Source organism: Crocuta crocuta, unplaced genomic scaffold, assembly GCF_008692635.1.
Source record: "Crocuta crocuta isolate KB4526 unplaced genomic scaffold, BGI_CrCroc_1.0 scaffold402, whole genome shotgun sequence".
Lineage (NCBI taxonomy): Eukaryota > Metazoa > Chordata > Mammalia > Carnivora > Hyaenidae > Crocuta > Crocuta crocuta.
In genome coordinates, this window is record NW_027529633.1 from 1,548,496 (window position 1) to 1,576,260 (window position 27,765).

General features: G+C 34.3%; 1 protein-coding gene across 2 annotated transcripts in view; it reads left to right on the forward strand.

Annotated features, from left to right (window-relative positions):
- The window catches only part of SNTG1 (syntrophin gamma 1), a 319,485-nt gene that overhangs the window by 106,607 nt on the left and 185,113 nt on the right, over positions 1-27,765 (forward strand). For both annotated transcript variants that reach the window (XM_077762285.1, XM_077762287.1), the window contains exons 7-9: positions 8,075-8,177; positions 12,925-13,007; positions 19,808-19,938. In XM_077762285.1, the coding sequence (XP_077618411.1) occupies positions 8,075-8,177; positions 12,925-13,007; positions 19,808-19,938 (317 nt within the window). The remainder of the gene's footprint in view (positions 1-8,074; positions 8,178-12,924; positions 13,008-19,807; positions 19,939-27,765) is intronic.

Genomic DNA, 27,765 nt, shown 5'->3' on the forward strand with positions numbered 1-27,765 from the left:
CAATGGAGCTATCCTAACACGTTTGTTTTAAATTCCAATTAGTGTTTTGTGGAGAATTTATTAAGTACACAATTACATATTTAATAACGAGTTATTTTGTTTTCTTAATATTTATAAAATATTATTTTCTTATTTTACTATATTTGTAGAACACATACAATATTTTTGAAAACTAATGGAGACAGTGAACATCTTTATCTAGTGCCTGATTTTTACTGACATGGTATCACCATTTCAACATTTAGGAAAACAGAATTTTTTCTTTTGCTTTTTAAAATGATTGTATTAAGTTTAATCACCCAAAACTACTTAATGAAGACTTTTTATGAGACAGGTGTTATGCCAGATTCTTTGAATATACCGTAAAAAGATACAGCTTGCTGTTCTTGCATAGCACATGTCTTCATGGTGCAGAGATAGAATATTAGACATAACATGTCAGCACTCTATGGGGTAGGAAGGAATGTACTAATAGGTATGAAAAATGACAGGTAGAACATGGAAATGAGGACAGAGGTATGTGGAGAGGTGTAACTTTAAATAGGACTTATTGGGATGACATTTTAGGTAAGAGGAAAGGAAGTAAGGATAATAGTCATATGAATATTTAGGGAGAGACTCTGGTAGGCTCAGGGAACAGCCAGGGATATCCAAGAAACAGTATGAGATTTTTCACCTAATCCTATTTTTCTTAGAGTTTTTCCTAGAAATTATAGCTCAATTTGACCACATGCCCTTTAAGATTCTAATGGAGAAGATAAAAAGTCCCTCTTTCTCTCGCCTGTTATTGATATTATTATTAGGTTATGCATATTTAACTTGTTGATGAATTTATTAAATTGATAATAACTTCTTGATATTTATCCAGGTTTGCTATTTTGAAATACAAGCTATTTGGTCATAGTACAATTTCATCTGTCTCTTATAGGATTCTATATGTGAAGAGTGTATTTAAATTATTATGTCTATATTTATATTAACTGTGGTCTTTTGTTTCTTCATATGCTTTATGTCAGCCTTTATTATTCATTTTCATTTTGGTTTCATTTAGTAACACGAATTGGAGAGACTTTAATAATTCCATGCTGGAATAATTTCTTCTATAAGAATTAGATAAAACTTAATTTGAATCCATCTGTTCCTGATGCCTTTCGTGAAGTAAAGCTTTTATGAATTTTAAAATTTAATTAAGTCTGCTTAATAGAACAGAAACTAGTCAATTGGCCATATAACAGTAAGAAGACAAAGTAAAATATTGCTTGAATTATTGAGGAAATCATCTTGGAATTAAAATAATGGTGTAATAGCATTTCTATAGCCATGTGAACTAATTAACAATGTATTCTGCTTGTTACATTGAAGGTCAATTCATCTAGCATCTACTTTTCACTCACTTTAGTTACATAGAATCTCGTTTCAGTGGAGTCTTTGAAAGTGATGGAATTATTTTTAGTCATAGTTTTAAATAATCCAGGAAAATTTGCTCAAGTTTTTCAACATTTTTGCCTCACTAAAGTAAATGGGTTTTTTTTGCATATTAAAATTTATTGATATTATTATTATATCCTGATTATTAGAGCTTAAATTTCTTATTCATTCAAATTTTATCTTGATTATAATATTTACCAGAATCCAAAAATTACTGCATCCTTCACCACTACTTTAGGTTGAAACTTTGGGAATTCAAAAATATTAAAATTTCAGTTGTTTTTTTTTTTAAACAGAAACCAGATATACATTTTGCTGACTTTTCATTTTAAAACAACCATAAGTTTGGAAAAGAAGTGCCTGTAGAAAGGCTCCTATTGTATTCCTTTATGTATATGGACTGTTTTCACAAGTTCAAGTACAGAAAAGATGAAGAAATGAGTGACTGCATCCTCAGGAATGTCACATTCCCTTCTTGAATTGCCTTGTCCATACTAATTCGGATCTCTGTCTCCATTACTGCTCCACCCCTACTCCATCTGCTCCTGGCTCTTCCAGCACTGTTCTGTGTCCCCCTGGTCATAGCAATTCAAGGTGAAAGGTCGTATTTATAAGTCATCTCAAATCCTTTTCTTCTTTTGCATTGCTTCTTCCAAATTCGAAATTATAATTGATTTCTCATTGTTGGTTCGCCCACTACTTCCGGTGGTGATGTGATATGATCCTCCGAGATGCAGTTCTATACCTTATTTTCCATTTGGATAGTCTCTGCTGTTACACTCGATTTACACCCTGCCCCCACCAATAGCACCAGTTCTCGTGACTATTAAAGACTTCTCCCTTGGCCGAATGTTCCTCTCTTCAGAAGGCTTTATCTCCTGGCCTGACACCTGGCAGCCACTGTGAGCCCACGTGCAATCTGTAGGTGTTAATGTTTCACTTGCACTCACACCACAGGGAGGGGCATATGCTCTCTCAACTGTCATTCCGCAGATTCCTTTGAAACCTGAATATGAAGGCAGGTGCACAGGGCCAGAGGACCCTCTGACCCCATTTAGGAAAGCCATTAAATTACAATTGCTTCTCAGACCCTTACTCTATAATACACGTAATAAGTCACGCTTTCCTCCCACAATTAACATAAACAAAAAGTGATTATGTAATAGTATATATAATAAAAAAGTGTTTGTTTATTCTGTGTTGACAAGTAATTACTTTCCTAACATGAACAGCAAAGCATGTGATTGTGTCTCCTGTTTTGTCTGGGAAGCAACGTGTTTAAAATCATTCCTCAGAGTCAAATTTAATTTCCTTTTCAGCCAGGAGTCAGGGCTTTAAGAAAATGATTTACTGCACTTAGCAATATGTCAAGAGAGACGAGTCAAATGTTAATGTGAAATTCTAGGTAACTGTTTTCCATCAATGTCATCAGTGAACACCAATACTTATCTTACTGTCTGGAGACCGAAATCTTACTTGGTTGTTCCAACATCATGCCAAGGTGGTGACTGTGACCCTCACAGGCTGTCTCACTGTCTTTGTTGCCACTGAAGATATGTGTGGGGTGTGTGTGTGGGTGCATGTATGTGTGTGTGTGGTGTGTGTGTCTGTGTATCTGTGTATCTGTGTGTGTTTCCTGATGTGTGCTTAATGTATGCCCAGGCAAAGCAGAAGTCCTTCTTTTCATCAAGTAAAAACAATCCTTGGGGCACCTGGGGGGATCAGTCTGTTAAGCATCTGATTTTGGCTCAGGTCAAGATCTCCCAGTTCATGAATTCCAGCCCTGCATCAGGCTCTGTGCTGACAGCTCAGAGCCTGGAACCTGCTTCAGATTGTGTCTCCCTCCCTCTCTGCCCCTCTCTGCCTCTGAAAAATAAATAAACATAAAAAAAAAAAACAATCCCCAAGTTTGGGGTAAGAGACAGGGATGAATAACCAGAGCACAAGGGATTTTAGGGCATTTAGAATACTCTATATTATACAATAAGGTGAATACATGTCATTATACATTTGTCCAAACCCATAGAATGTACAATACCAAGAGAGAACCCAAAGGTAAATAATAGACTCTGCGTGATAACAATGTGTCAATGTCACTTCATTATTTGTAACACATGTACCGTATAGTGGAGGATGTCAATGATGGGGAAGGCTGTGCATGAGTGGAGGCAGGAAGAATATGGGAAATCTCCCTGTTTTACCTAAAATTCTGCTGTGAACCTAAAACTACTCTATAAAAATAATCTTAAAAATATATATAAACCACTTCAAAGCTATGGGCAAAATTAACTTCATATATATGCCAAAGCAGTGGCAGATAGATAAATTCCTCCTTAATATCTCATATTAGATAGACTATTCTCTAAGGGGAAGGAGAAAAGGGTGAAGAAGACAAATGATTTTATGAAGTTTCCCTTTTAACAGGTAAGTGGAACTCAAAAACATTCAGTTCATAAATTGAGTTGTTAGGTCTGTCATGATTTAATAGTCTAAACCTATAAATATCTATTTTAATCCCTGCCTCACTTTTTTTTATTGATTACCACCCTTCACCAATCTCTCACCCTTCGCTCATGTACATACCCAAGGCAATATGATGGAAGAGTCGTGGTACTACATTATCTGATCAAAATGCACATTTGATTTGCATCATAAAATGTGAATGAAAATGAAAAAGACAGCTGGATTTACTGGTGCAGATATCTGATTTTGCAGGAAGATGACATCCATCATTACTCATGATGTAGAACCTATATTTTCCAGCCTGACAGTATCAGGCTGATGAAATATGCATTCAATGCATATTTGCAAAGCTGAGAAAAATTTTAAACACATTATCTCAATCCCGTTCACTGAAAAAATGAATATTCTTGCAGTTATTAAGAAATGTGTATGTGTCAAGGATTTGAACTTGTTTTTGCCCCTCAAAGATACCCATATTTGATCTTTTATTAAAAATAAAACTAAATTATATCTGTAGGGTGAGAATTTACAATGAAAAATTATTTTCTCTATTTTTTCAATTACATTTGAATAAAAACTTCAAGATTGAAGTACATATGTAAAGTAGTTTGCCCATTGCCAATTTCTGAGGCAACCATAATTAACTTACATGTTTATTCTCATATTCATCCTTAAATGAACAGAATTTTTTTATTATTTATTCACTGACTCACAGACTCCCAGTACAATGATATAATAATGATTATATCAATGTTAAGTGTCAATGCAAAACATAAGCCAAGTTCATAAGTTCCTACTAAGCCGAAATTTGAATAAAAAACCCCCACAAACATTGGGACCTTGAATGGGGTTGTCTTACATCTACAGAAAAGTGGGAGAGAATTGATCATTTCACAGTATTATGTCCAGTGGTCCATGACATAATGTAGACTTCCATTGTTTAAAAATTAAGGCCATATTTGTTGATAATGAATCAAACCAGTTGACCTTTGTGCTGTTAAAAAAAAGTAACCAGGTAAATTTTAAAATCGAATTCACTTTGTTAAGCCTTTTATGAATGAGGCAACATTCCATCTAGCAAATAGAAAGGAGTTCTAACGTTCTGTATAAGATGGAAGGATTTTATTATAGGCAGGTATGGGGAAGGACAAGAAAGAAAGAAAGAAAGAAAGAAAGAAAGAAAGAAAGAAAGAAAGAGGAAGAAGGAAGAGAAGAGAAGAGAAGAGAAGAGAGAAGAGAAGAAGGAAGGAAGGAAGGAAGGAAGGAAGGAAGGAAGGAATTTTTTGAGACAAGTTCACCTTCCCTTAGGACAGAGAAGGTTTACCTCCTTAGTCCTGACCAGAAAATTCCTCACTACATTACTGGGAGAGGTTGAAAGTGAAATTAGATTATGTGTTAAGCCCTGCAGCCTCAAAGGTGACTACATTTGGGGCTTGAGTTTTTCTTTTTAACAATGTATTACTTTGTATCTATACTGTCCCATGCTAACCTCCCTTAGTAATTCAACTGCTAATAGCTCATGCATAATGTCTATAGGTTCCCAAGGAATTTCTATGCTCAAAATTATCTTGAGGTACCTGAGTGGTCCAGTCAGTTAAACATTCGACTTCAAGTCACATCATGATCTCCTGCTTTGTGATTTTAAGCCCCTCATTGGGCTCCGCACTGACAGTGCAGAGCCTGCTTGGAATTCTCCCTCTCTCCCTGCCCCCCACCCAACTGTGCATGCATGCTCTCTCTCTCTCTCTCAAAATATAAATAAAAAATTATCTTATCTCTGAATAATAAAACTTTTATTTCTTCTTTCAATCCTCATGCATTTTATTAGCTCTTTTCTTGCCTTACTTCATTAAGACCTGAAGAAAGATGAAGGAAAACTGGAGACAGTGGATTTTTTGGTCTTATTTCTGATCTCAGAGAGAAATGTCTCAATAAATCACTGTTAACTATGATGTTTCTAATTTTTTTTTAAATTTTCCTTATAACATGGAGATACTCTTTTGTATGCTCAGTTTTTGAGTTTTTATCGAATGTATTTTATTAAATACTTTTTGAATCTATATAAATGATTATATAATTTTCTTCATTTTTAAACTTTTTCTACTTTCAATGTGATGATATATATTATTTTTTTCTGTGTGTGACTGTATCTTGACTATTGCTCAGAGTGGGCAAATTTTAATGTTCTGTTATCAAGTTTACTGATTCTCTCTTCTGTCATTTTCATTGTATTATTGAGCCAATTCAGTAAGTTTTTATTATTGTTATTTTTAATGTGTATTTATTTATTTTTGAAAGAAAGAGAGAGAATGTGAGAGAAAGAGAGAGAGAGAGAGCATAGAAGGAAAGGGACAGAGAAAGAGGGAGAGAGAGAGGATCCCAAGGAGGCTCTGTGCTGTCAGTACAGAGCCTGACACAGGGCTCAATCTCAGGAACCGTGAGATCATGACCTGAGCCCAAGTTGGACACTTAACTGACTGAGCCACCCAGTACCCTCAATAAGGTGTTTTTTTAAAAAATTATGTTAATGTATTTTAGATCTATAATTTTCATTTGAGTTTTATCATAATTTATATTTCTTTGCTGAGATTTTGTAATTTTTCATTTGATTCAAGAGAATTTATAATTTCTTGTTGATATATTTTTATTAAGGTGGCTTTAAAGTCCTTATCAGACAATTCCAGTAGGTAATTCATCTAGTTTGAGTTAGCTATCTTTACATATTTAAATTGTGACTTTCCTGGTTCTTTGAGGAGTCTGCTATTTTATTGTATCCTGTCTACTTTGCTTGTTATGTTGAGATTGTAGCTCTTATATAAAACTTTTTCTTTTTAGCAGGAATTCATTCTACCACAAAGGTCTTAGCCTAGTTTTATAAGCTATGGTTCAAAATATACTTCTTAGAACCTGCTTGGCTTCATTGGTCTCATTGATTTCTCACTGTTCCCTGCTGATGCCATTTGAGGAAGTGGAAGGAGCTTTCTCAGCCTGGCCCCCCCCTGGTGCCACGAAGTGGATAAAGGGATGCTTTATCCAGCAGTGGGTTGGAGTTCCTTGCTTGGGTGGGTGTCCTCTGAGCTGTTCCCACCATCCTGAGATCCCTAATGAGTCCTTTGTTCCTTCCACCTTTCAGAGGTCGACTTGCATTTCAGTCATCTCTTGCAGGTTTTTGAATGTTTATAGTTACTGAGAGGGAAGCAAGGGAAGATGAAACGATACACTTTTCTCTGGACCAGAAGTTGTTCTAAATCATCTTGATAGCCAATTCTCTCATGACTTGAGGTTGAGCATTTTTTCTAGATGTTTACTAACAAACTGTGTTCCCATATTCATTAGTTGTCTCTTCACTGATTATTTGTAATTCCCCTCCTAGTTGTGAGATTTTTAAATTAAAATCCACATGTGCTTTTTCTAGTTGTGTTTGTTACAAATAACTCCTCGGCTTCTAGTACTTCTTTAGCTATTTCTTACATTTATCTTGATATAATTTTTGAAGAACTTGACATTATTGTAAGTGATAAAACTAGACCTGTTAGTCTAAAATTTTAAACATGTTGAGAGTTGATGATAACTGTCTCCACCATTACTCCAAGTGTGCAGGGAAAGAAAGAAATAAAAGATGCAATAATATGACATCTTGGCTTAGTGTGTCTAGGTGTTTGGGGTTTTTTCTGTTTTTTGTTTTTGGTATTTTGTTGTTGTTGTTTTGCAAAAGTGCTTGAGTGAATCAGGGCAATTTGTTTAATCTGAATTAGCTCTTTCATCAACATCTTCAGGGTCATTTATTTTTATATCTCCAAGTGGCCCATAATAGAGGTTCAATAAATATTTACTAAATTAATGACCTCAAGACTTGAGCACCCCATCTTCTTATAGAAGCCATAATCTCTCATATCACCTAATATAGACCATACACTTAAGAGATATTTATGAATATGAATGGAAGATGATGACATTGTGAGTGAACAAGGCCCACCAAATGGTGGGAAGAGAAAGGAGGTGATGGCTGTATTCCTACAATGTTACGTCATTCATTCCCCCTATCTTTAATGAAATGTTTCTTACCAATAGGGAAAAAAAGAGAGGTGAAGAAACATCCAATCACTTCAAGGTGCTGCTATCATATAAGATGTTTTGTGAGCATCCTGATGACAGAATAATTTTTACTCTTTTTTTATTTTAGGTTCAGGTTCTTCGGAATGCTGGAGAAGAAGTGACCCTGACGGTGTCATTTTTAAAAAGAGCACCTGCTTTCCTCAAACTCCCACTGAATGAAGACTGTGCATGTAAGCATTTATGAAGAATAGGTAAAATGCTCACATCATCAGATTTATTTTCAAAACCATTATTTCCTGACAGTAATTGATAATTTCTTTTTAACATTGGGATTTCTGCCTGAATACAAATATTTTTATATTACAAAGCATTCTATGATTGCTTATGCAAAGGGAGCAGATGTTATTTTTGTTTCAGAGTGTATTCAGCACATTTACAGTTATTTCTAGCCCATAACTGGGGACACATTATTTATTTTAAAAATAGTATCCTAACAAATACCTACATTGTATATCTCTATTAAATTTCATTCATAATATCTGATTAATATATTTTCTCTAACTAAAAAATGATATAATACTTGGCTCCTGAACTTGCTAAACAAGCATTTACAGTTGTCATTGAAGGAAGCACCAGTCTATGTGGAAATGGAATAATTTTCATAAGACTTACTTTAAAACATCTGTATCAATTTGTACATTAAGAAATAAAATATTATCTAACATTTTGCTAAAAATCAAAGAAGAGTATGTCTTTTAACTGAGGCATAATTTGCATGCAATGAAATGCAAAGATCTTAAATGCACAATCAGATTGGTTAATCTATATGCCTTTAAATAACAGAAGGAAAATAATTTAAAAAATAACAGAAGGATTCCCCTGTGGCCCTTCCCAATACATAACAGTCCAAGAAACAACCATTAATTTAATTTCTTATCACTATTCATTCTTTTTCTTTCTTCTAGAATTTTTTTAGAATGCAATCATACTGTATTTACTCTTTTACATCTAGTTTCTTTCACTATGAAAAATCCTTGTGTTATAAATTCAGTCAATTGTTCATTCACATTGCTGGGTAGTATTCCATTAGATAAATAGAATAAAGTTTGCTAATCATTCTCCTATCGATAGATAACAGACCTTGTTTCCTGTACTTTGCCATTATAAATGAAGCTACTATGAACATTCTTGTACAAGGCTTTTAGAAGTCTTCCAACTTTATGTCACTTCCATAAGTACTTAGGAGTGGAGTTGCTGAGTCATCAGGTAGATGTATAAGTAACTTGTTAACTTCCCAAAAGTATTTCTACAGAGGACATTTATTTAAAAATCTCTTACTCTCCACTCCAGCAATGTATGAGAGAGTTCTAACTGTTCTATATTTATTCCAGTATTTTATAGTCAAAGGTATTTTTTTTTAGCTATTCTATCAAGTGTATAGTGTATCTTATTGTAGTTGTAGTTTGCATTTCCCCAAAGACTAATTATGATTCATTCTTATCATGTAGTGTTTGCATATATTATTGGAGATCTGCATATCTTTTTTTGTAATGTGTCTGCTCACAGTTTGCCCATTTTTCTATTGGTATGTCTTTCTATTCTTGTACTACAGGGATTTAAGAAAATATTCTATACATAATCTTTGTCAGCTTTATGGATTACAGTACTTTTCTCTCAGTCTATGGGCTCCTATGTTTTATTTAAAGGTGTCTTAGGTTTGCAGAAGTTTTTAATTTTGACAAACTCTAATTTGCCATCTTGTTGTCGCTCTTACTGCACATGGTTATTGTTTTCTGAATCTTCTCTAAGAAATACTTGCCTACCCCAAGGTTGCAAAGAGATTCTGCTACATGTTCCTGAAAGCTTTATGACATTGGCTTATGTGTTTAGAGTCCATCTTATACGAATTATTATTTTGTGTCAGTGCTAAGAATTTAGAATCAAGAAATTACTTTATTGGGGCACCTGGATGGCTCAGTCAGTTAAGCATCCAACTTTGGCTCAGGTCATGATCTCAGAGTTGGTGGGTTCGAGCCTAGCATTGGGCTCTGTGCTGACAGCTCAGAGCCTGGAGCTTGCTTCAGATTCTGTCTCCCTCTCTGTCTGCACCTCCCCAGCTTGTGCTCTGTCTCTCAAAAAAAATAAGAATATTTAAAAAATTACAAAAATAAATTTCCTTCTTATTTTCATTAATTTTTGTGTTTATCCTTCCACAGTAAGTGCAGTATTAATCTCCAAGGATAGGTTCTCCAATTTTGCAATTGTTCATGATTATTTAGCTATTCTAGACCCTTTGCATTACTGCATATATTTTAGAAATAGCATGTCAACTTCTACAAAATTCAGTTACAGTTCTGAATGGGACTAAGTTGGATTTATAGATAATTTGGAGAATTAACATATTAACAACTTTAAATCTTTCAGTTCTATGAACATAATATAACTTTCCATTTATTTATGTTTTAATTTTTCTCAGCCACATTTTAGTATTTTCAGTGAGAGAGTCTTGCATATATTTCATTAAATTTATTTCTAAGCATTTTTTATTCTACCATAAATGGCATTAAAAATTTTTTCATGTCCAGATATTTCTAATAAATAGATATACATTTATATATTCTGCATCATAGGCTTAATTTTCCTATTAGTCTAGGTAGGATTTTTTGTCCATTCTTTAAGGTTCTCTACTTATACAGTTATGTGATCTGCAAATATTGAATTCTCCTTTCTTGATGATCTGTATTTTAAAAATTCCTTTTTCTTGCCTATTGCAATGGCCATAACTTCCAGTAAACTGTTGGACAAAGTATTGAGAGCAGACATGTTTCTTTTGCTCAAGACATTAGCAAATATTAGAGAAATTTCCAGTCTCTTACCATTAAGTATGATATTCATATATGTGTTCACATATGCCCTTTATTAAAGTTGAAGAAGTGCTCTTTTATTCCTAAGTTACTGAGGATTTTTCTTTTTAACATAAGTTGATGTTGAATTGTCACAAGTATTTTTTTATATCCACTGAGAGATTATATTTTTAATCTTTTTTTATTCTGCTGAGATGGTGTATTTTTAAGTATTTATTTTGAATGCCAAGTTAAGCTTGTTTTCCCAAGGTTGAATACCACATGGGCATGAAACATTGTTTTTTTTAAAAAATATGCTGGTTTCAATTTTTTAATATATTACGACTTTTTTGAAAAAAATGTGTTCATGAGGGATGTCCATATATACCTTTTTAAAATACTTTAGTGGGATTTAGGTACCAGGGTTTTTAATGTTTTCATGTAAGTTGTGGAGTGATAACTGCTCCTCTATTTCCACAAATAATTTTCTTGACAGCAATAGTATATTTTTCTTAAATAATTTAATAAATTCACAAAAAGCAATCTGAGCCTAGAATCGTAGTTTTCATTTTGTATGAATTAATCTCTTGAGTGCTTATAGGACTTTTTCTGATACCTTTTTGTTTTGTAGGGTTTGGTAATGTGTTTTTCAAATGTTTTAACCATTTTAACTTATGAATTTAATTGCATGAAATCATTCATCATATTGTTTTAGTCTTCTTTTTAAGGTTTGCTGGCTTGCACTAATACTACCTCTTTTGTTCCTGATATTAATAACTTGTATTTTCTCATTCTTCTGCTATATCAGTTTTGTTATGGGTTTTATGAACCTTTCCCTGAAGAACCCATTTTCGTCTTGGTTAATTTTGTCTCTTCTTTTGTTTCAATCTTATTACTTTCTACCCTTCTTTTATTATTACTGTCTTCTATTTACTTTGATTTATTTTCTCTTTCATATCTAACTTCTTAAGGTGAAACCATAGATTATTAACTTTATACCTTTCTTTTGTGAATTTATTTAAATCTTTGAATATCACTGAAAAAACTGCTTTAGATCTGTCACAGAATTTGACATATCATTTTATTCTGTTCCAAATGGATATAAATTTTAAAGTAATATATTTATGCATTAAAATATTGTCTCATAAGAGACAAATGCAGGTAAACATCAAAAGAAAAACTAGCTAAAATGAAGTATGAAATGCTTAAGATTTAAAAAGTAGAAAAATTATATTCATGCTACTTTGGAGAAAATCCTGTGATCTATGTCTTGGCACCAGGAAAGTTATGGAACTTTAGAGTGATATAAAACTGAAAACAAAATCAGTTACTTTTTTCAACACATTAGTTAATGTCAAGAGTGTCACCTATGACCTCTGATGTTTGAATTTAAGTATAATATTTCAAATAAAAATTGGGAGTCAATTATATTAATTGTACATATTTGTCAACATTTGCACCTTCAAAATATATAATGTTTTCAAATAAAGCGATTCATCAAAAACCAAGAAATACATATTACAATCTTGACTGGAAAAATTACTGAATTGTGAAATTTTAATTTAAGAAATCATTACTCATATTTAGGTTTCTCATGGGAATCTGCTATGAAATTTTTTAGTTTCAATTTCACCAATTTAGATAGTATCAGTGAAGGTACTTCCAATTATAACACATGCCAAGAACATTTATACAAAAGGAGTCCATGCCAACTTTATTTGCTTCATGGAAAGTTATTGTATCTACCGATATAATTAGCAGGTAGGTTGAAGCATGACAATGAATAGAACTTTGTAGGCAAAACAAATTCTGCACAATTGTAAGTGTGGTTCATAAGTAGAGGTCACTTTGGATAATGGAATTAAATAACAGTTCTATAAGGTTGTATGTTTTTATTAATAAAGCTTTGCATCGTTTCTGAAATCAAAGTTAAATGCATGGCTCTCTCAGGGCCCCATTTTAGTAACTTAGCTTTCTTGCAAAAGTCTGGCTTTGATAGAAGTAAGGTAAAAGTTTATTTTGCTAACTGATTTTCTTGATATTATTGAGTATATGGAAGTATGTAATGTAGAGTGCATTAGTCTAGAATATTTGGTATTCTGACCAATGGGTGTTGTGATTTTATTTCCCACAGGTGCTCCAAGTGACCAGAGCAGTGGCACCTCCTCTCCTCTTTGTGACAGTGGCTTGCATCTCAACTATCATCCCAACAATACAGTAAGATGACCAAGGCATAGTTCAGATTAGTAAGGAAAGAACATAAAGAAAGGCCAAATATGTGTGTGTGTGTGTGTGTGTGTGTGTGTATCTATTTTGCAAAATGTGTTATTGAATCTCATTGCTCTGATATAGTTGAAGTCCTTGTTTGCCTCATCCTTTAAGAATTAGTATAAATCAGGGGATTCCTGGGTGGTTCAGTCAGTTTACTGTCTGACCATTGGTTTCAGCTCAAGTCATGATCTTGCGGTTTGTGAGTTCCAGCCCTGCATCAAGCTCTGTGCTGACAGCATGGAGCCTGCTTGGGAATCTCTCTCTCATCTCTTTCTCTGTCCCCCTTCTGTTCGCGTGCTCTCCCTCTCAAAACAAATAAGTAAACTTTAAAGAATTAGGGTAAACCAAGAAAAAATAAATGGCTCAATTATTATTTCGTATATTTTTAAATGTTTATTTATTTTTAAGAGAGAGAGACAGAACACAAGCAGAGGAGGGGCAGAGAAAGAGGAGACACAGAATCCAAAGCAGGTTCCAGGCTCTTAGCTGTCAGCACAGAGCCCGACTTGGGGCTTGAACTCACAAGCCATGAGATCATGACCTAAGCCAAAGTCAGTGACTTAACCGATTGAGCCACCCAGGCGCCTCAGTCAATTATTTTTTGATGTCATTTTTTTCCACCTAGGTCTGCATTATGCCTTTTGCAAGCTAATGAGACTAACTTCATGAGATCACACATAACATCATATAATCATTTTATAACCGTTCATTCTGTACATAATTTCATGCTCTAAATGATTTAACATGATTTTTATCTTTTGAAATTCACATTTAGCTGAAAGTAGCTGTTTAATTTTCCTTTTGGTAGGATTTCTTAGCAATCTGCAGGCATACCAGGACATTAACACAATGTGAGAAAAATCTATCATCATATTAGAACGTAATGAATGTTAAACTACACGTGTATTTATTCATTGATAAAATTGGTATGTTTGTTTTATAGACATTTAATAAAATGTTAAATTTCCTTTTCCACTTATAATTTGTGGCAAACAAGTTTTTCTTTTAAATAATAATGTTTGAACACCTTATATTTCACCCTTCAAAACATTCACACATTTTAAAAACAAAGCAGTTTTCTCGGCTTACGTGTGTCTGACTTTCTCCTGGGATCATGGACATGAAAAGCAGCAGAACTGATACAAAGCAGAAATTTATTTTCCTATTTCTACATATTAGGCTGTAAAACACATGTAGCTTCTGACTTGTAAGATTCATCTTCCCTTTTAAATTCTTGACCTAATTGTGTCATTTTACATCAGAGTAGTCCTTTTGGCCATCTCCAACCTATATTGTACATCAGTGCCCCGGTACTGTTCCTTACCTGTGTGCCTCAGGTACCCGAGTCCTTTCACAGGTTATTGTTTCTTTGATCCTAAAGGTTCCTCTTTAGAACACAGGGATATCTCTCCCTGCATAAACCAAGCACATCTGGGTGTATTTACTTTGATCTTCTCTTTTCTTTTCCTTGCCAGAGAAATAATTGTTACATTATAGATAATATGTAAAACACCAATCTTTCAGAAGATGGCACGATCAGAGTGGTTTTAACACTGATTTCCTAATGAGTAAATAAATACATAAATTTTGTGCTGCCATTAGCACACTTCCCAGTTCTATAGACTTATAGTCTCCAAACAAATAAATCTTTACCTCTTACTTCAGGAACCACTCACCTTGTTTCCTTATGATCCAGATGCCCTTGGTGCTTTCGATGCCCTTCCAGTCCCCTTTTCTGGGCTGGTGCACCTGCCCACAGGTGCTGTGAGTGCTGGTTACCTGCCCCCCAAACCGTCCCATTCACTGCTGACCTGTCTTGTCAGGAGCCTCTGACTGGGAAGCTGGAAGTACCACTCTAACCACCTGAGGCTTCTCTTCAGGAGCCCACATTTCTGGCAAAGTTGCTCCCTGTCTCGTCCACTGATTCTCTCTGTCCACACAGCTTTCTCCTGAGAACTTCCCCTTCACATATCATGGACCCAAAGTCCCCACCTTAGCCCTGCTCCTCAGACAGGAAGGAAGAGCTCTTTTACCTCCGAGTGGGAAGAAGCTCTTTAATCATATTTTTATTCTAATTCTTGTCCTTGTACCCTTGGATTCCTTTATGATCATGAGACGTAGGGAAGTCAGCATGGATGGGCTATGGGTAAGGATCAGTCTGGCTTGTTTTCAATTCATCCCACTGACATACACAAACACATGTGTGGAATTAATTTCATAAACTGTGCCTCTATGTTGCCCCTTACTATTATGTCCTCCTTTAGAAAGGAATAATTAATGCAAGAAAATCACTCAGTAATCCTATAACATGACCGTTCCAAGTAAACCTAGTTATATAACATTTTTAAAAAATAGTCATAAATTTCCCTTATAGGGATTATGTCTTTCCATTTTCAAGAGGCCCTTTGCTTATGTTTTTAGCATTAGGATTGAACATTATTTTGACATCACTGAGGATCTTTAAGTGAAAGGGAATTCATGAGATTTATGATTTTAGAGAATAAGAATCAAGACATATGTAAATTGAAATAGGGTGTATTAACTTAAAAAAATCAATGTGCTTCAATTAAATGAATTTCTGCTGGGAACCTACTTTGTGGAAACACTTTTCTGGGTACCATAGGGAGAAGTTAATTGTGTTTCCTGACCCAAAAAGTTTAAAATTCAGATCTCTAGACAAATGCATGAAATTAACTATTATAGAAGCAGAAAAAGAACAATGAATATAGCCTTCTGATATCAGATATCTAGGGCTGCTGGAGACTTTGAATATTTGACTTAATTGAGCTCAGTAAAAATTGAAGGACAACAAACCAAAGTTTGTTCTGATGCCTAAAAGGGGATAAGTGTCAGGCCCTATCGGATCGTACTGCCTTACCCAGATGGATTTTGCCTATTTCTCCTCCATAAGGTGTGGAGAGTACAGGATATTTCTACTCAAATATTTATAAAATTAGGAGCAATCAAAGGCATGCTTTCTTCTCACCCACCAATAAATAAATGAGCAGTGCAAACTGGGAAGGAAGTATACACTGTGAAACACATTTTCCACAGACTGTGTGCACATTAAAATAGTCTCCTGTAGAGAAACATTCAGTTCTCTCAGGTGTCTAAATCTTCAAGTCTATCCTGAACCCAGGTAACCCATTTTTAAATTTCTGTGCCTTAATTACTCTCTGAAGCAAATTTTGAGTAAGTAGGCACAGTTTTTGTTTTCTGAAACAGCATTTTAAGCATATGGGAAAATATTTTAACAGTGCTCCATCCTTTTACTAAAAATAGAGTCTAATCCTTCTAAGGACTCCAAGTCACCAATTTTCAGGTATAAAAAAGTCCTCTGGTTGGCCATCCAATGTGAGAAAAAGAATTTGTTTTGTGTCCAGCAGGAGACTTAAATTCAGATAATTACATACCCAGATTCTGAATAACATTTTTCGTAATTGTATACCTTTAATGAATACACTTATGCCATGTCCTTAACAAAGTCTGGATCAGCATTTTGCTCTGTATTCGATTCTATTTTGGTATGACTGTTCTTGAGTGGCAATTGCATGGCAACATGCCTTAAAATGTGTTAAGTTTGGAGAAAGAATCTATTTTAAGGCAAAGAATATCTAAATATTACTTTTACCATTTACATTATTAATATTCTGGGAAACAACATTCTTGACATTGAATAATAAAGCTCTTAAAATGTTATGATCCTTGAAATTGCAAAAATTGTTGGTTTTAGCTCATATGTAATTAAAACTCATATATAAAATAACTCTAAGATTACTCTTAAAGAAAAATGAGAGAGAAGAGAAAGAAAATTTATATTCCACTTTCACAATTAAATGAAGATAAATAATCTTCAAAGGACACTAGATAGTCCGTTATAAATAACAGATCTGTAAGATGAAATTAACACTGATAGGTTCAATAGCTGGGACCTCTTTTTTCTTTTTTTTATGTTTATTTATTTTTGAGAGAGGGAGAAACAGAGAGACAGAGAGAGAGAGAAACAGAGCATGAGCAGCAGTGGGGCAGAAAAAGAGGAAGACACAGAATCCGAAGCAGGCTCCAGGCTTTGAGCTGTCAACACAGAGCCGGACACGGGACTCAAACCCACGAACCGTGACCCGAGCCAAAGTCAGAAGCTTAACTGACTTAGCCACCCAGGTGGCCCTGAAGTGGGACCTATTTCATATTTTTTATAAGGAGGAAACCTAAAAGAAAGTGACAATGACAACTTTATTCATAAAAGTATCAAGTTGAGGTTCTACATCAAAGATATGTCAAAGATCATATGCATTTTCATACCTGAATATTTCATTTCATATGTTCATAGAAGACTATGAAGTCATATAAAACATAATTTGTAAAACTTATCATACTCATGTATTGGTGATTATTATTGTCCTCAATAACCCATAGCTTAAGCCTTTATGTTCTTTTACGGTTTCTATGTCCTTTGTTCAAGGAACATATAAAGTAAGGGGAGCTATTTGTGCTTTTCAAGAAAGATGAGGAACCATCATCTTTAAATAATTTGCCTAAAATCATGTAGCCAAATAGTGAAATAATCAAGACAAAAATCCAAATTATTCTTTGCATAATTTCACCTGAGAGTATGAGTAAAAATTTTGTGGATCTACAATCGTAAAGATGTAGGTCTGAATGGATATGCCTCACATTTCATTTGCAGGCTGGTCGACTTGGGTCAATTATTTACTGTAAAACTTCTCAGTAGAGCACCAGGTGCATGGGTCCTGTGAGTGGATTCCAGATATACTCTTATATGTGCTTAATAGTCATTGGTGGACCTGGGACACTTACACTCCCTACGGTCTGTGCCGACCACAGAAACCTAGTCTGTTTACCCTAGTGTGATCAGTCAGGATCATTATTTCTTCAAGTGCCTTCATGTAGAAAAGCAATCATTTAATGGGCCTAAAAAGCTTTAGGTTTTTCTTCTGTGAGAAGAGCCTTTTGTTAACCTTGTCTTTGGAGATAGGCACAATAAAACACAGGTAATTTATATAAATTACTTCTAGGTTAAAGGACTCGTAAATTGGGAAATTGACAGTTTTGAACCCAGGTGGTCTGATCCTGATTCATAGCCTGAGCCTTCCTCACGCTGTTGTACTGCCACCTAACTGACCCTATTTCACATGCTGACCATCTATAACATGTGACATCATGGCCAGAAGAAGGATGACCATGAAACCTATGTTTGTGCCTTTGCAGTCACAAGAGAAGCATGAAAGACTAGGTGTCTTAGAAACCAACCACCAGTAGCCCTGCACTGGATGGTCCTAACAGGTCTACTCTTGCCTTCCCATCCAGTGTTCTCTGCAACTGGAAGGATTTAGAAGACATTTATTGGCAAAATTGGTACAATTAACATAATGATGCCAAACAGCATGTAACCTTTAGTGAAAGCAATGGAAGCAATTTTGAAGCAATGAATACCTTAAAATGTTAGTGGTGCCTGACAGTCTTAGTCAGTGTGTCCTGGGACTCTTGATCTTTGAGCTCTGGGTTTGAGCCCCCTGTTGGTGTAAAAATTACCTAAAAATAAAATCTTTACCAAAAATGTTAAAAATACTATTGAGACTAATGGAGTTTCAAAATCTAGACTAAAATAGAATTTTCTAACATCATCACTCAAAAATTATAGAATACAAAGAAATCAAATTGTGCCTTGGCCCTTATAATCCATGCAAACTTAAATATCAACATTATTCTAGATACTACTGCCAAGAAGAAATTTTTAATAAAGCTGAAATAATGAAAGAAGCAATAATCATCATCAAGTGTAAAAAGCCCAAATTTTATTCAAATATATGTCTCTTTTATAGGTGAGGGAAAAGACCCAAATTTCTAATGAATCTTAAAATACATGTAATTTTAAACCAGCAATGGGTGATTTAACATGACTTTAAAGCAATATAGAAAAATACAAACATTTTATAAACACAAATTTAAAACACTGGACAGAGATTTCCTTGAGTAGTTTTTAAGAGTTGTTTTATAAAAACATTCACTGTACTCAAAAATATTTACAAGTAACTGATGAATTACAAGCACGTATAACACTATAGCACTTAGCCAATACTCAGAGAATATTGGGCAATGAAATGAGCTACAACTTATTTTTATATTTGTCACTTACTACTTCATTGTATTTTGTTCCATATTTGCCATTCCTGAAAGAATTCAGTTCTGTCACCCTTTTTTTTCTGCCTTCTCCCCACTTCATTTTTTTCATATGTTTTCCCTACCATTCTTAATCTCTATTATTCCCTCCTCATTTTCTTATACAATTCCGTTAATAAAGAAATTAAAAATAAAGGGGTGCCTGAGTGGCTGAGTTAGTTAAGCATCCAACTTTGGCTCAGGTCACGATCTTGCAGTCTGTGAGATGGAGCCTCACATCTGGCTCTGTGCTGACAGCTCAGAGCCTGGAGCCTGCTTGAAATTCTGTGTCTCCTTCTTTTTCTCTGCCCCTCCTCTACTCACACTCTGTCTCTCTCTCTTAAAAATAAAATAAACACTAACAAAATTTTAAATTAATAAATTAAAAAGAAGTTAAAAATACAAATTTATTGGTGATGAATATGGATTGGTTTTTGAGGCATTCTATACATGTCTTTTGATTATTTAGGGGAAAAAAATGACCCATCAAATGAAAAGCATTTGTGACATAGGAACTCAAAACACAGAAATGAAAAAAGAATACTGATTGTTTGTATTGTTTTCAGGACACACTGTCATGTTCTTCATGGCCAACATCTCCAGGCCTGAGATGGGAAAAACGATGGTGTGACCTGAGGCTGATTCCGCTGCTTCATTCACGTTTCTCTCAGTATGTGCCTGGGACAGACTTGAGTCGGTGAGTTCACCCTAGTGAGTTCTGATTTTCTGTTCACTGAAAGAGGCTTGGAACCAAACTTTTAACATTATATGGCTTCCCTTTTTTTTTATTCTCAGCACAATTCTAATAGCAGCAAGAAGAACTATAAGAAAAATAGTATAACTCAGTCAAACATTTATGAATCTGATGATAAAAAACATTAGGTTATTGCCCTGACTCGACTACTAACTTGCTATATTGGATTAAGTGTCCTTAATAGATACAAATTTATTGGGTTTTGTTTATTTCTTATCTTGGTTTTAATAAGTTGTTTTTACTCAAGGAAATTGTACAGTACTTTTAGATAGCAAGATTTATCTTCCTGTACTTGATAATATTCTCATATTACTATCTTTTTAAATAAATGTAGATGCTAAGTGATGTCTTTTTCATTCTTGAATTTTCTTCTCTCTTTTTGTCTTAGTCAGTTTTGCCATGGGGTTGTAACTTTTATTAACTTATTTTTTCAAAAGCCTGTTTGGGGTTTTGTTGAAGCTTTTCATTATGTGTATTTATTATAATTAATGAGTTTCTGATTCTTTTTTGATTGTTTTCATTCCTTAAATTCTTCAGCTTGACTTTTTGATCTTATATCTTCTTGAGATGGATGTTCTGAGGGATCCAGAAACTTCTCTGTAACAGGTTAAGTTTATAGTAATAGTAAATATTTTAGGCTTTGCAGGACTTACTATCTCTGGCAAAACTATTGAATTTTGTCTTTGTTTCATGAAAACAGCCACAGACAATATATAAATGCCTGGGTATGTCTGTATTCCAATAAAACTTTATTTATGAAAACAGGTGGCAGGCAATACTTGATCAATAGGCTACAGCTTGCCAACCTTTGGTTTGATCATTAATTTTTCAGACTTTCTTTGCTAATATATGTGGTCAGAAGTGCACGTTTCCACCCAGCCTGCCTTAGCTATACTCACAGATTTCAGGATTATATCTTGATTTATTTACATTGCTTTTGAGAATATCATTTGGTATAGTTTCCTGAGTGGTTGAATATACATATTCACATCACAAGTATTGGTGATTTATCACTTTGAATAAAGTATAGAAACATTACTTCCATTTAGGTTTCTTAATCCCTCCTACTTTGTAAGTATAATTATCTTAATTTCTTATATGTATATCAAGCACCATAGTAGGTGGCAGTATGATTTTTGCTTCAATCATCACAATGATCTTAAAAACTTAAATAAATTTGGGAAGTTATTTAAAGTCCTAAACCTTCTGTTAACATTTCCTTCCTACTTAGAGATGTTTTTTAGCCATTCTTTAAAGGTTGTTTAATAGCATCAAATTCTCTTCATTTCCTTTCTCTGAGAATATATCTTTATTTTATCTTCATTCCAAAGGATAGTTTCCCTGGATATAGGAATCAGACTTGATAATTTTTGCCTTATATCTGAAAAATGGTGTGCACTGCCTGTGGGCCTCTGTGGGCATTCAAATTGGTGCTTCCCTTTTCTTTCTCTCTTGCTGCTTTCCAAGATTTTTTTTTCTTCTTCTTCTTTTTTTTTTTTTTTTTTTTTTTTTTTCTTTTTTTTTTTTTTTTTTTTTAGTTTTCAGAAGTTTAATTCTCATGTGTCTTTGAATGGATTTCTTTGAATTTATTCTCTCCTGGCTTCCCTTGGATTCTTAAATCTGCATGTTTATGACTTTCAGCAAATTATGGATGTGATTATTTTTTTAAATACTGTGTCAGTCCAGTCTTTCTTCTCTCCTGTCGCTTTGTCAATACTATGTTAGCTCTTGCATTATTCTTCCACAGGTCCCTGAAAATTAATATTTACTTTTTAAACTTTATTTATTTACTTTGAGAGAGAAAGTGCGAAGGAAGAGGGGCAGAGAGAGAGAATCCCAAGCAGTTTCCACACTGTCAGTGAGAAGTGTGATGCAGTTTTCACAAACCGTGAGATTATGACCTGAGCCAAAATTAAGAGTTGGGCACTTAGCGAACTGAGCCACCTAGGCACTCCCTATACTTTTGTTTTTAAATCAATTTGCTTTCTGTTATACAGAATTGGTAAATTCTATTGATCTATCTTTAAGTTCTCTGATTCTTTTTTTAAATTTTTAAAAAAATGTTTTATTTATTTTTGACAAAGAGAGACAGAGAGAGACAAAGTGTGAGTGGGGGAGGGGCAGGAAAAGAGGGAGACACAGAATCTGAAACAAGCTCCAAGCTCTGAGCTGTCAACACAGAGCCTGAGGTGGGGCTAGAACTCGTCAATCGTGAGATCATGAATTGAGTCGAAGTCAGACACTTAACAAACTGAGCCACCCAGGTGCCCCTAAATTCTCTGATTCTATCTTCTTAGTTTCCATTCTGCTATTGAGCCCATTCAGCATGATTTTAATTTTTGGTTGGTGTGTTTTTCAGTTCTGTCACGTCCATTTGATATGTCTGTACATATATATTTTTTCTTTTTTGGCTGAATTTTTTCCATTTTTTGTTTGTTTCAAGAACACTTGTGATTGCTTATTGAAGAATTTTTATGATGACTTCATTAAGATACTTTTCAGATAATTTAAACATCTTAATCCTCTCAGTGTTGGTGTCTTTGGATTTTTTTTTTTTTTCATTAAGGTTGTGATTTTCCTGGCTTTGGTAAAACCAGTAATTTAAAACAAAGTTTTATCCTGGACTTTTTGGATATTAAATTATGAGACTCTGGATTCTATATAGTCTCCTTTTCACAGCAGGCAATCGCTTTGTTGACAGGTAGTGTGAGGGCTGGATGGTGTGTATGTCAAGTTCCCTGAATGCCTACTCATACTTCCTCAATGAAGATGACCAAAGTATATATCTGCCACACTCCTCAGTCATACTCCCTAAATCCTGGTGAAAGTCAGATGCCAACCACATCACGCATTGCCTTGAGTGGAGTGTCAGCTTATTTCCCTGGTTGATTGTGCTGCCCACTAGAGGGTGGGGGGAGGGATTGATGTTTGTGGCTTTGTAGCTACAGGATGGTGTTAGGAGCTTAGCTCTCCATGTGAGATCCTGCTGACCCAGAGGAGGAGATGGAGGGAAAGCTGAGGGAAGGAGCCCCACTTCCCATCACCTCACCCCACCTTGATGATGACAGGTGGGAGCTGAGCATTCTGCTAAGCTATGGTGGTCAACATGGAGGTGAGGCAGAGTACTGGCTAACCTCATCTCATACCACCTCACTCAGCTTACTTGCTGCAGGGTAGGTGTGGGGGTTAAACTTCCTAATGGACCCCACTTACATTACCCCAAGGGAAATAGGAATTCTGCCTGCTTCTTCATGGTGGGGATCAGCTTCCTGCTTGCCCCCTCGAACTCCACCAGCCAGGAGCATTAGAGGATATGCAGAAGGCTAGCCCCCTGCTTGCCCTGCTAAACCCCAGTGAAAAGGGGACACTGACTTCATTGATGCATGATTGTATTAGGGCATGTTGACAATAAGACTGAATGCAGTTAGGGAGAACAGACTTTCTTGGATTTATTTATTTATTTATTTATTTATTTTGTCGTGTTGTTAGTGATTCTGGATTGCAGACTTCTAGAGCACACAGTCGAGGATGTATGGGAGGCAATAAGAAAATCCTTGAGACTTACTGCCTTGTTATTCGTCAAGTTTCAAGGTGCTAGACAATCAGCCTTATCCTTTACCTTTAATGGACCATCCATACCTTTTGTTGGATTATATCCAAGGTTCATTGGTTTGTTAGGGAGCATCTGGGAGGAATGGGGTTGCTCTTTCTTGACCAGAATTGGAAGTCCACAAGCGTTGATATTCAAGGGTTTTTTTTTAGTAATTCTTTAATAATTTTTTATAATTTTTGTTACAATTATTTTTTTGACTCATGGACTATCTAAAAGTGTATTGCAAAATTTCAGAATATTTTGGGATTTTCTAATTATCACTTTTGTTATTGCTTTCTAATATAATTTCATGCTGAATAATTTCAATCCTTTGATAATGATTGAGACTGTATTTCACCCAGTATATAAGTAGTTTCAGCAAACATTCCATATGCATTTAAAAGAATGTGTATTATCGTTTTCTTTAGTGCAATATCATACATATTTCAACTAGTTCATATTTTTCATTAAGGGTTCTGATCCTCTGTATCATTAATGGTGTTATCATTAATAGTGTTATCATTAATGGTGTTTTTGTCTGTTTATTGTATGAGATATTGAGAAAGTGCATTTCAGTCTCCCACTGTGATAGTAGCTTTTTGTGTTTCTCTTTTTAGTGTGTCAATATTTACTGTATACATTTACATTATTTGATATAAACAGATTTAGGACTTTATGAATTTTTGATATATAAACCTTTATCATTATGAAATGTCCTATATCTCCAAAACTATTTCTTGCTTTCAAGAATTACACCAAAGAACTACTGGTTAATATTTATATTATATATTCTTTTATCCTTTCTTTCAACTTTATTTAGTCATACTCTACAAAATGTGTCTTTTCTAAGCTGTATATATTTTTTCTTGTATTTCTTTCTTAAATTCAAAATAACAATCTTGATCTTCCAGTTGGATTATTTAGTCTAATTACTTGTAAATACTGGCATATTTAGGATCATATTTACCATATTAGTATTTGTTTTCTGTTTAACACTTTAGATTTTTGTTTTATTATTAAACATTTTATCTTGAGATAATTGTATTTTCACATGAAGTTGTAAGAAATAGAGATTCTGTTTACCTTTTACCCATTTACCCAAATGGTAACTTCTTGCAAAACTATAGTACCATAACACATTCAGGAAATGGATAAAATCCACCACTCATTCAAAATTCACATGTAATCATTGTATGTGTGTGTGTAGTTCTATAGAATGTGTTATCATGTTCATGTTCTCTTATCCATCATTAGAGGCACAGTCAAGAACTGTTCCATGAGAACCAGAAGAACCTTTCTGTTACCCGTCTATAACCGTGTCATATCTGTCCTCCTTCACCATGTCCCTGACCTCTGACAACTTACTCATTTGTTCTCTAAGTCAATTATTATGCCATTTTAAGAATATTATCTAAATGGGGCACCTGGGTGGCTCAGTTGGTTGAGCATCCAACTTTGGCTCAGATCATGGTCTCATGATTTGTGAGTTCTAGTCCCCCATCAGGCTCTGCGCTGACAGCTCAGAGCCTGGAGCCTGCTTTGGGTTCTATGTCTCCCTCTCTCTCTGCTTCTTCCCTGCTCATGCTCTGTCTTGACTCTTTCCTCTTCAAACATAAATAAACATTTAGAAATTAAAAAGAGAATATTATATAAATCGAATCTTGCTTCATGTAACCTTAATAGATTGAATTTTCTTACTCAACGTCATTCTCTAGTAATTCTTCCAAGTTGCTGCATTTTTCTATTGCTCATTTCTTATTAATTTCTAATACTACTCCATGGTATGGGTATACTACATTAAAAATATTCACTCCTTGAAGGAAATCTGGGTTGTTCCAGTTATGAGCTATTCTAAATTAAAATGCTCTGAACATTTGTGTATAGATTTTTATGTGAACATACATTTTCATCTCTTTGGGTAAATGCTCAAGAGCTCAATTGTTGAGCTGTATGCTAATAGTATATTTTGTTTTATAAGAAATAGGTGCATTGTATTTTAGGCTGTATTGTTTTAAATTCCCACCAGCATTGCATGAGTTATCTAGTTTCTCTGGATCTTAGCCAGCTTTTGGTATTGTTGCCATCTTTTTAGTTTTCATCCTGATGAGTATGTAGCAATATATCATTGTGATGTGAATTTGTGTATTTAATGATATTGAACTTATTTTCATGTGCTTCCTTTTGGGTGAAGTTTCTGTTTTCCTTTGACTATATTGTAATTAAGTTGTTTTTTGTTTTTTTTTTTTTACTGTTCTGGTTTGAGAGTTTCAGTTCTATTCAAGGAAAGAGTTCTTCGTCTCAACATACTAATTCCTGTATTTTATTTCCTCTATTTTTAAAACATTTTTTTTGAATCACGAAAATTTTTATTGTTTTTAATTTCCTCTATAATATTGTTATATACAACAAACAATATCTTTTTTGTTTGTTTGCTTTAGTTATTGCCTAAACATTACACCATATATCATAGTCCATCCAGGCTACAATAACAATATACCACAAAATGGGTGGTTTATAAACAATATAAATTTATTTCCCACAGTTCTTGAGGCTGAAAATCCAAGATCGAGTTACCATCATGGTAGAGTTCTCTGATGAAGGCCCTCTTCCTTATTCATGTATGTCGTCTTCTCTCTGTGTCCACACGAGATGGAAGGTGCTAGAGATTCCTCTGGAGCTTCTTTTATACAACACTAATATCATTCATGAGAGCTCCACTCTCATGGCTTAAGCATCTCCAAAAGGTTCCACCCACTACTGCCATCACATACTATTGCCATCGCATTAGTAGTCATTAAGATTCCAACATGTAAATTTTGGAAGTAGAGGACATAAACATTCAGACCATAGCATCACATATGCATGATTTGTTGGCGTTTAATACAATTTACTAATTGTGGGGATGTCTGGGTAGCTCAGTCAGTTAAGCGTCTGACTTCAGCTCCATGATCTCACGGTTTGTGAGTTTGAACCCCACGTGAGGCTCTGCTAACAGCTCAGAACGTGGAGCCTGCTTCAGTTTTTGTGCCTCCCTCTCTCTCTGCCCCTACTACCCCTCATACACTCTGTCTCTCTTTCTTTCTCAAAAATAAATATTAAAAAAATTTTTTAAATAAAAAAACTATGAATTTTGCCTTCTTAAGAAAATGCTAGAAACTTAGAACACTTTAACTCCTTTCTTCTTTCCTATCTATGGACATATTTCTGTTATGGTTTTAATTATATATGTATTTTGAATTCATCAACATATTATATTATTTTCATGTAACTCTTCAAATGTATCCTACCTTTAATCTTCCTGCTCTTATTTGTTTCTTTCTTTTGATTTTACTTTTCTTCTGCATTAAGAACTCTTAATATTTCTATTAATGATATATATTTTAATGCATGTATTTGTTTTGTTTTTCCTTTTAAAAATTATAGATACATGATGTAGAATCACTTAGCTAAAACAATTTATGAGAAAAAATAACTTGTTTGGATGAGTCCAGATGACTCCCTACATTTTTATTTTTATGATGCCGCAATACATCAACAGCTTTTAGCAGTTGAATTAATTACACTCAATAAATATTACAGTAATAAGCAGTTATAAACATAGAAGTATTCAGAGTGGATTGCACAGCAATCAGATTCAAGAGCTAATTTATTGTTCATTCATTCACTCAATAAATATTGATTTAATGCCTGTAAGTAGGAGGTGTTGTGTTTGCTTCTTTCCCTGAAGGATCTCACAGGCGGTATTTGCAACCGTGAGGAGAAAAAAAAATAAAGGAGAAATTACTGGCCAGTGATGACAACTGTAAGAAATTATTCATCTTGTTTCAAAACCTAGGATGTTATTCGTTGGTTGGTTTTGCCAAAGCCCATAATTTTAGCTTCAGTGATAAAATAGCTTTCATATTTAATTGCAACAAAGTTGTGTTATTATTATATACTATTGTGTAGGTATGAATTAAAACATCACAAATTTTTATCAGTGATAAGACAGTTTATGTTCATCTATGGTAATGACTCTGATTTAGAAATATATATACCAGATTTCAATTCTCAAGTGTCATAATGTTGCAGAAAATTGTAGCATTGGGGTAATAAAATGGGAAGTAGAGGTTGTGGGAACTTTGGCTATTTTTAATTATTATGCTTAAATTTCCTTATATGAAAAAATTGAATATATA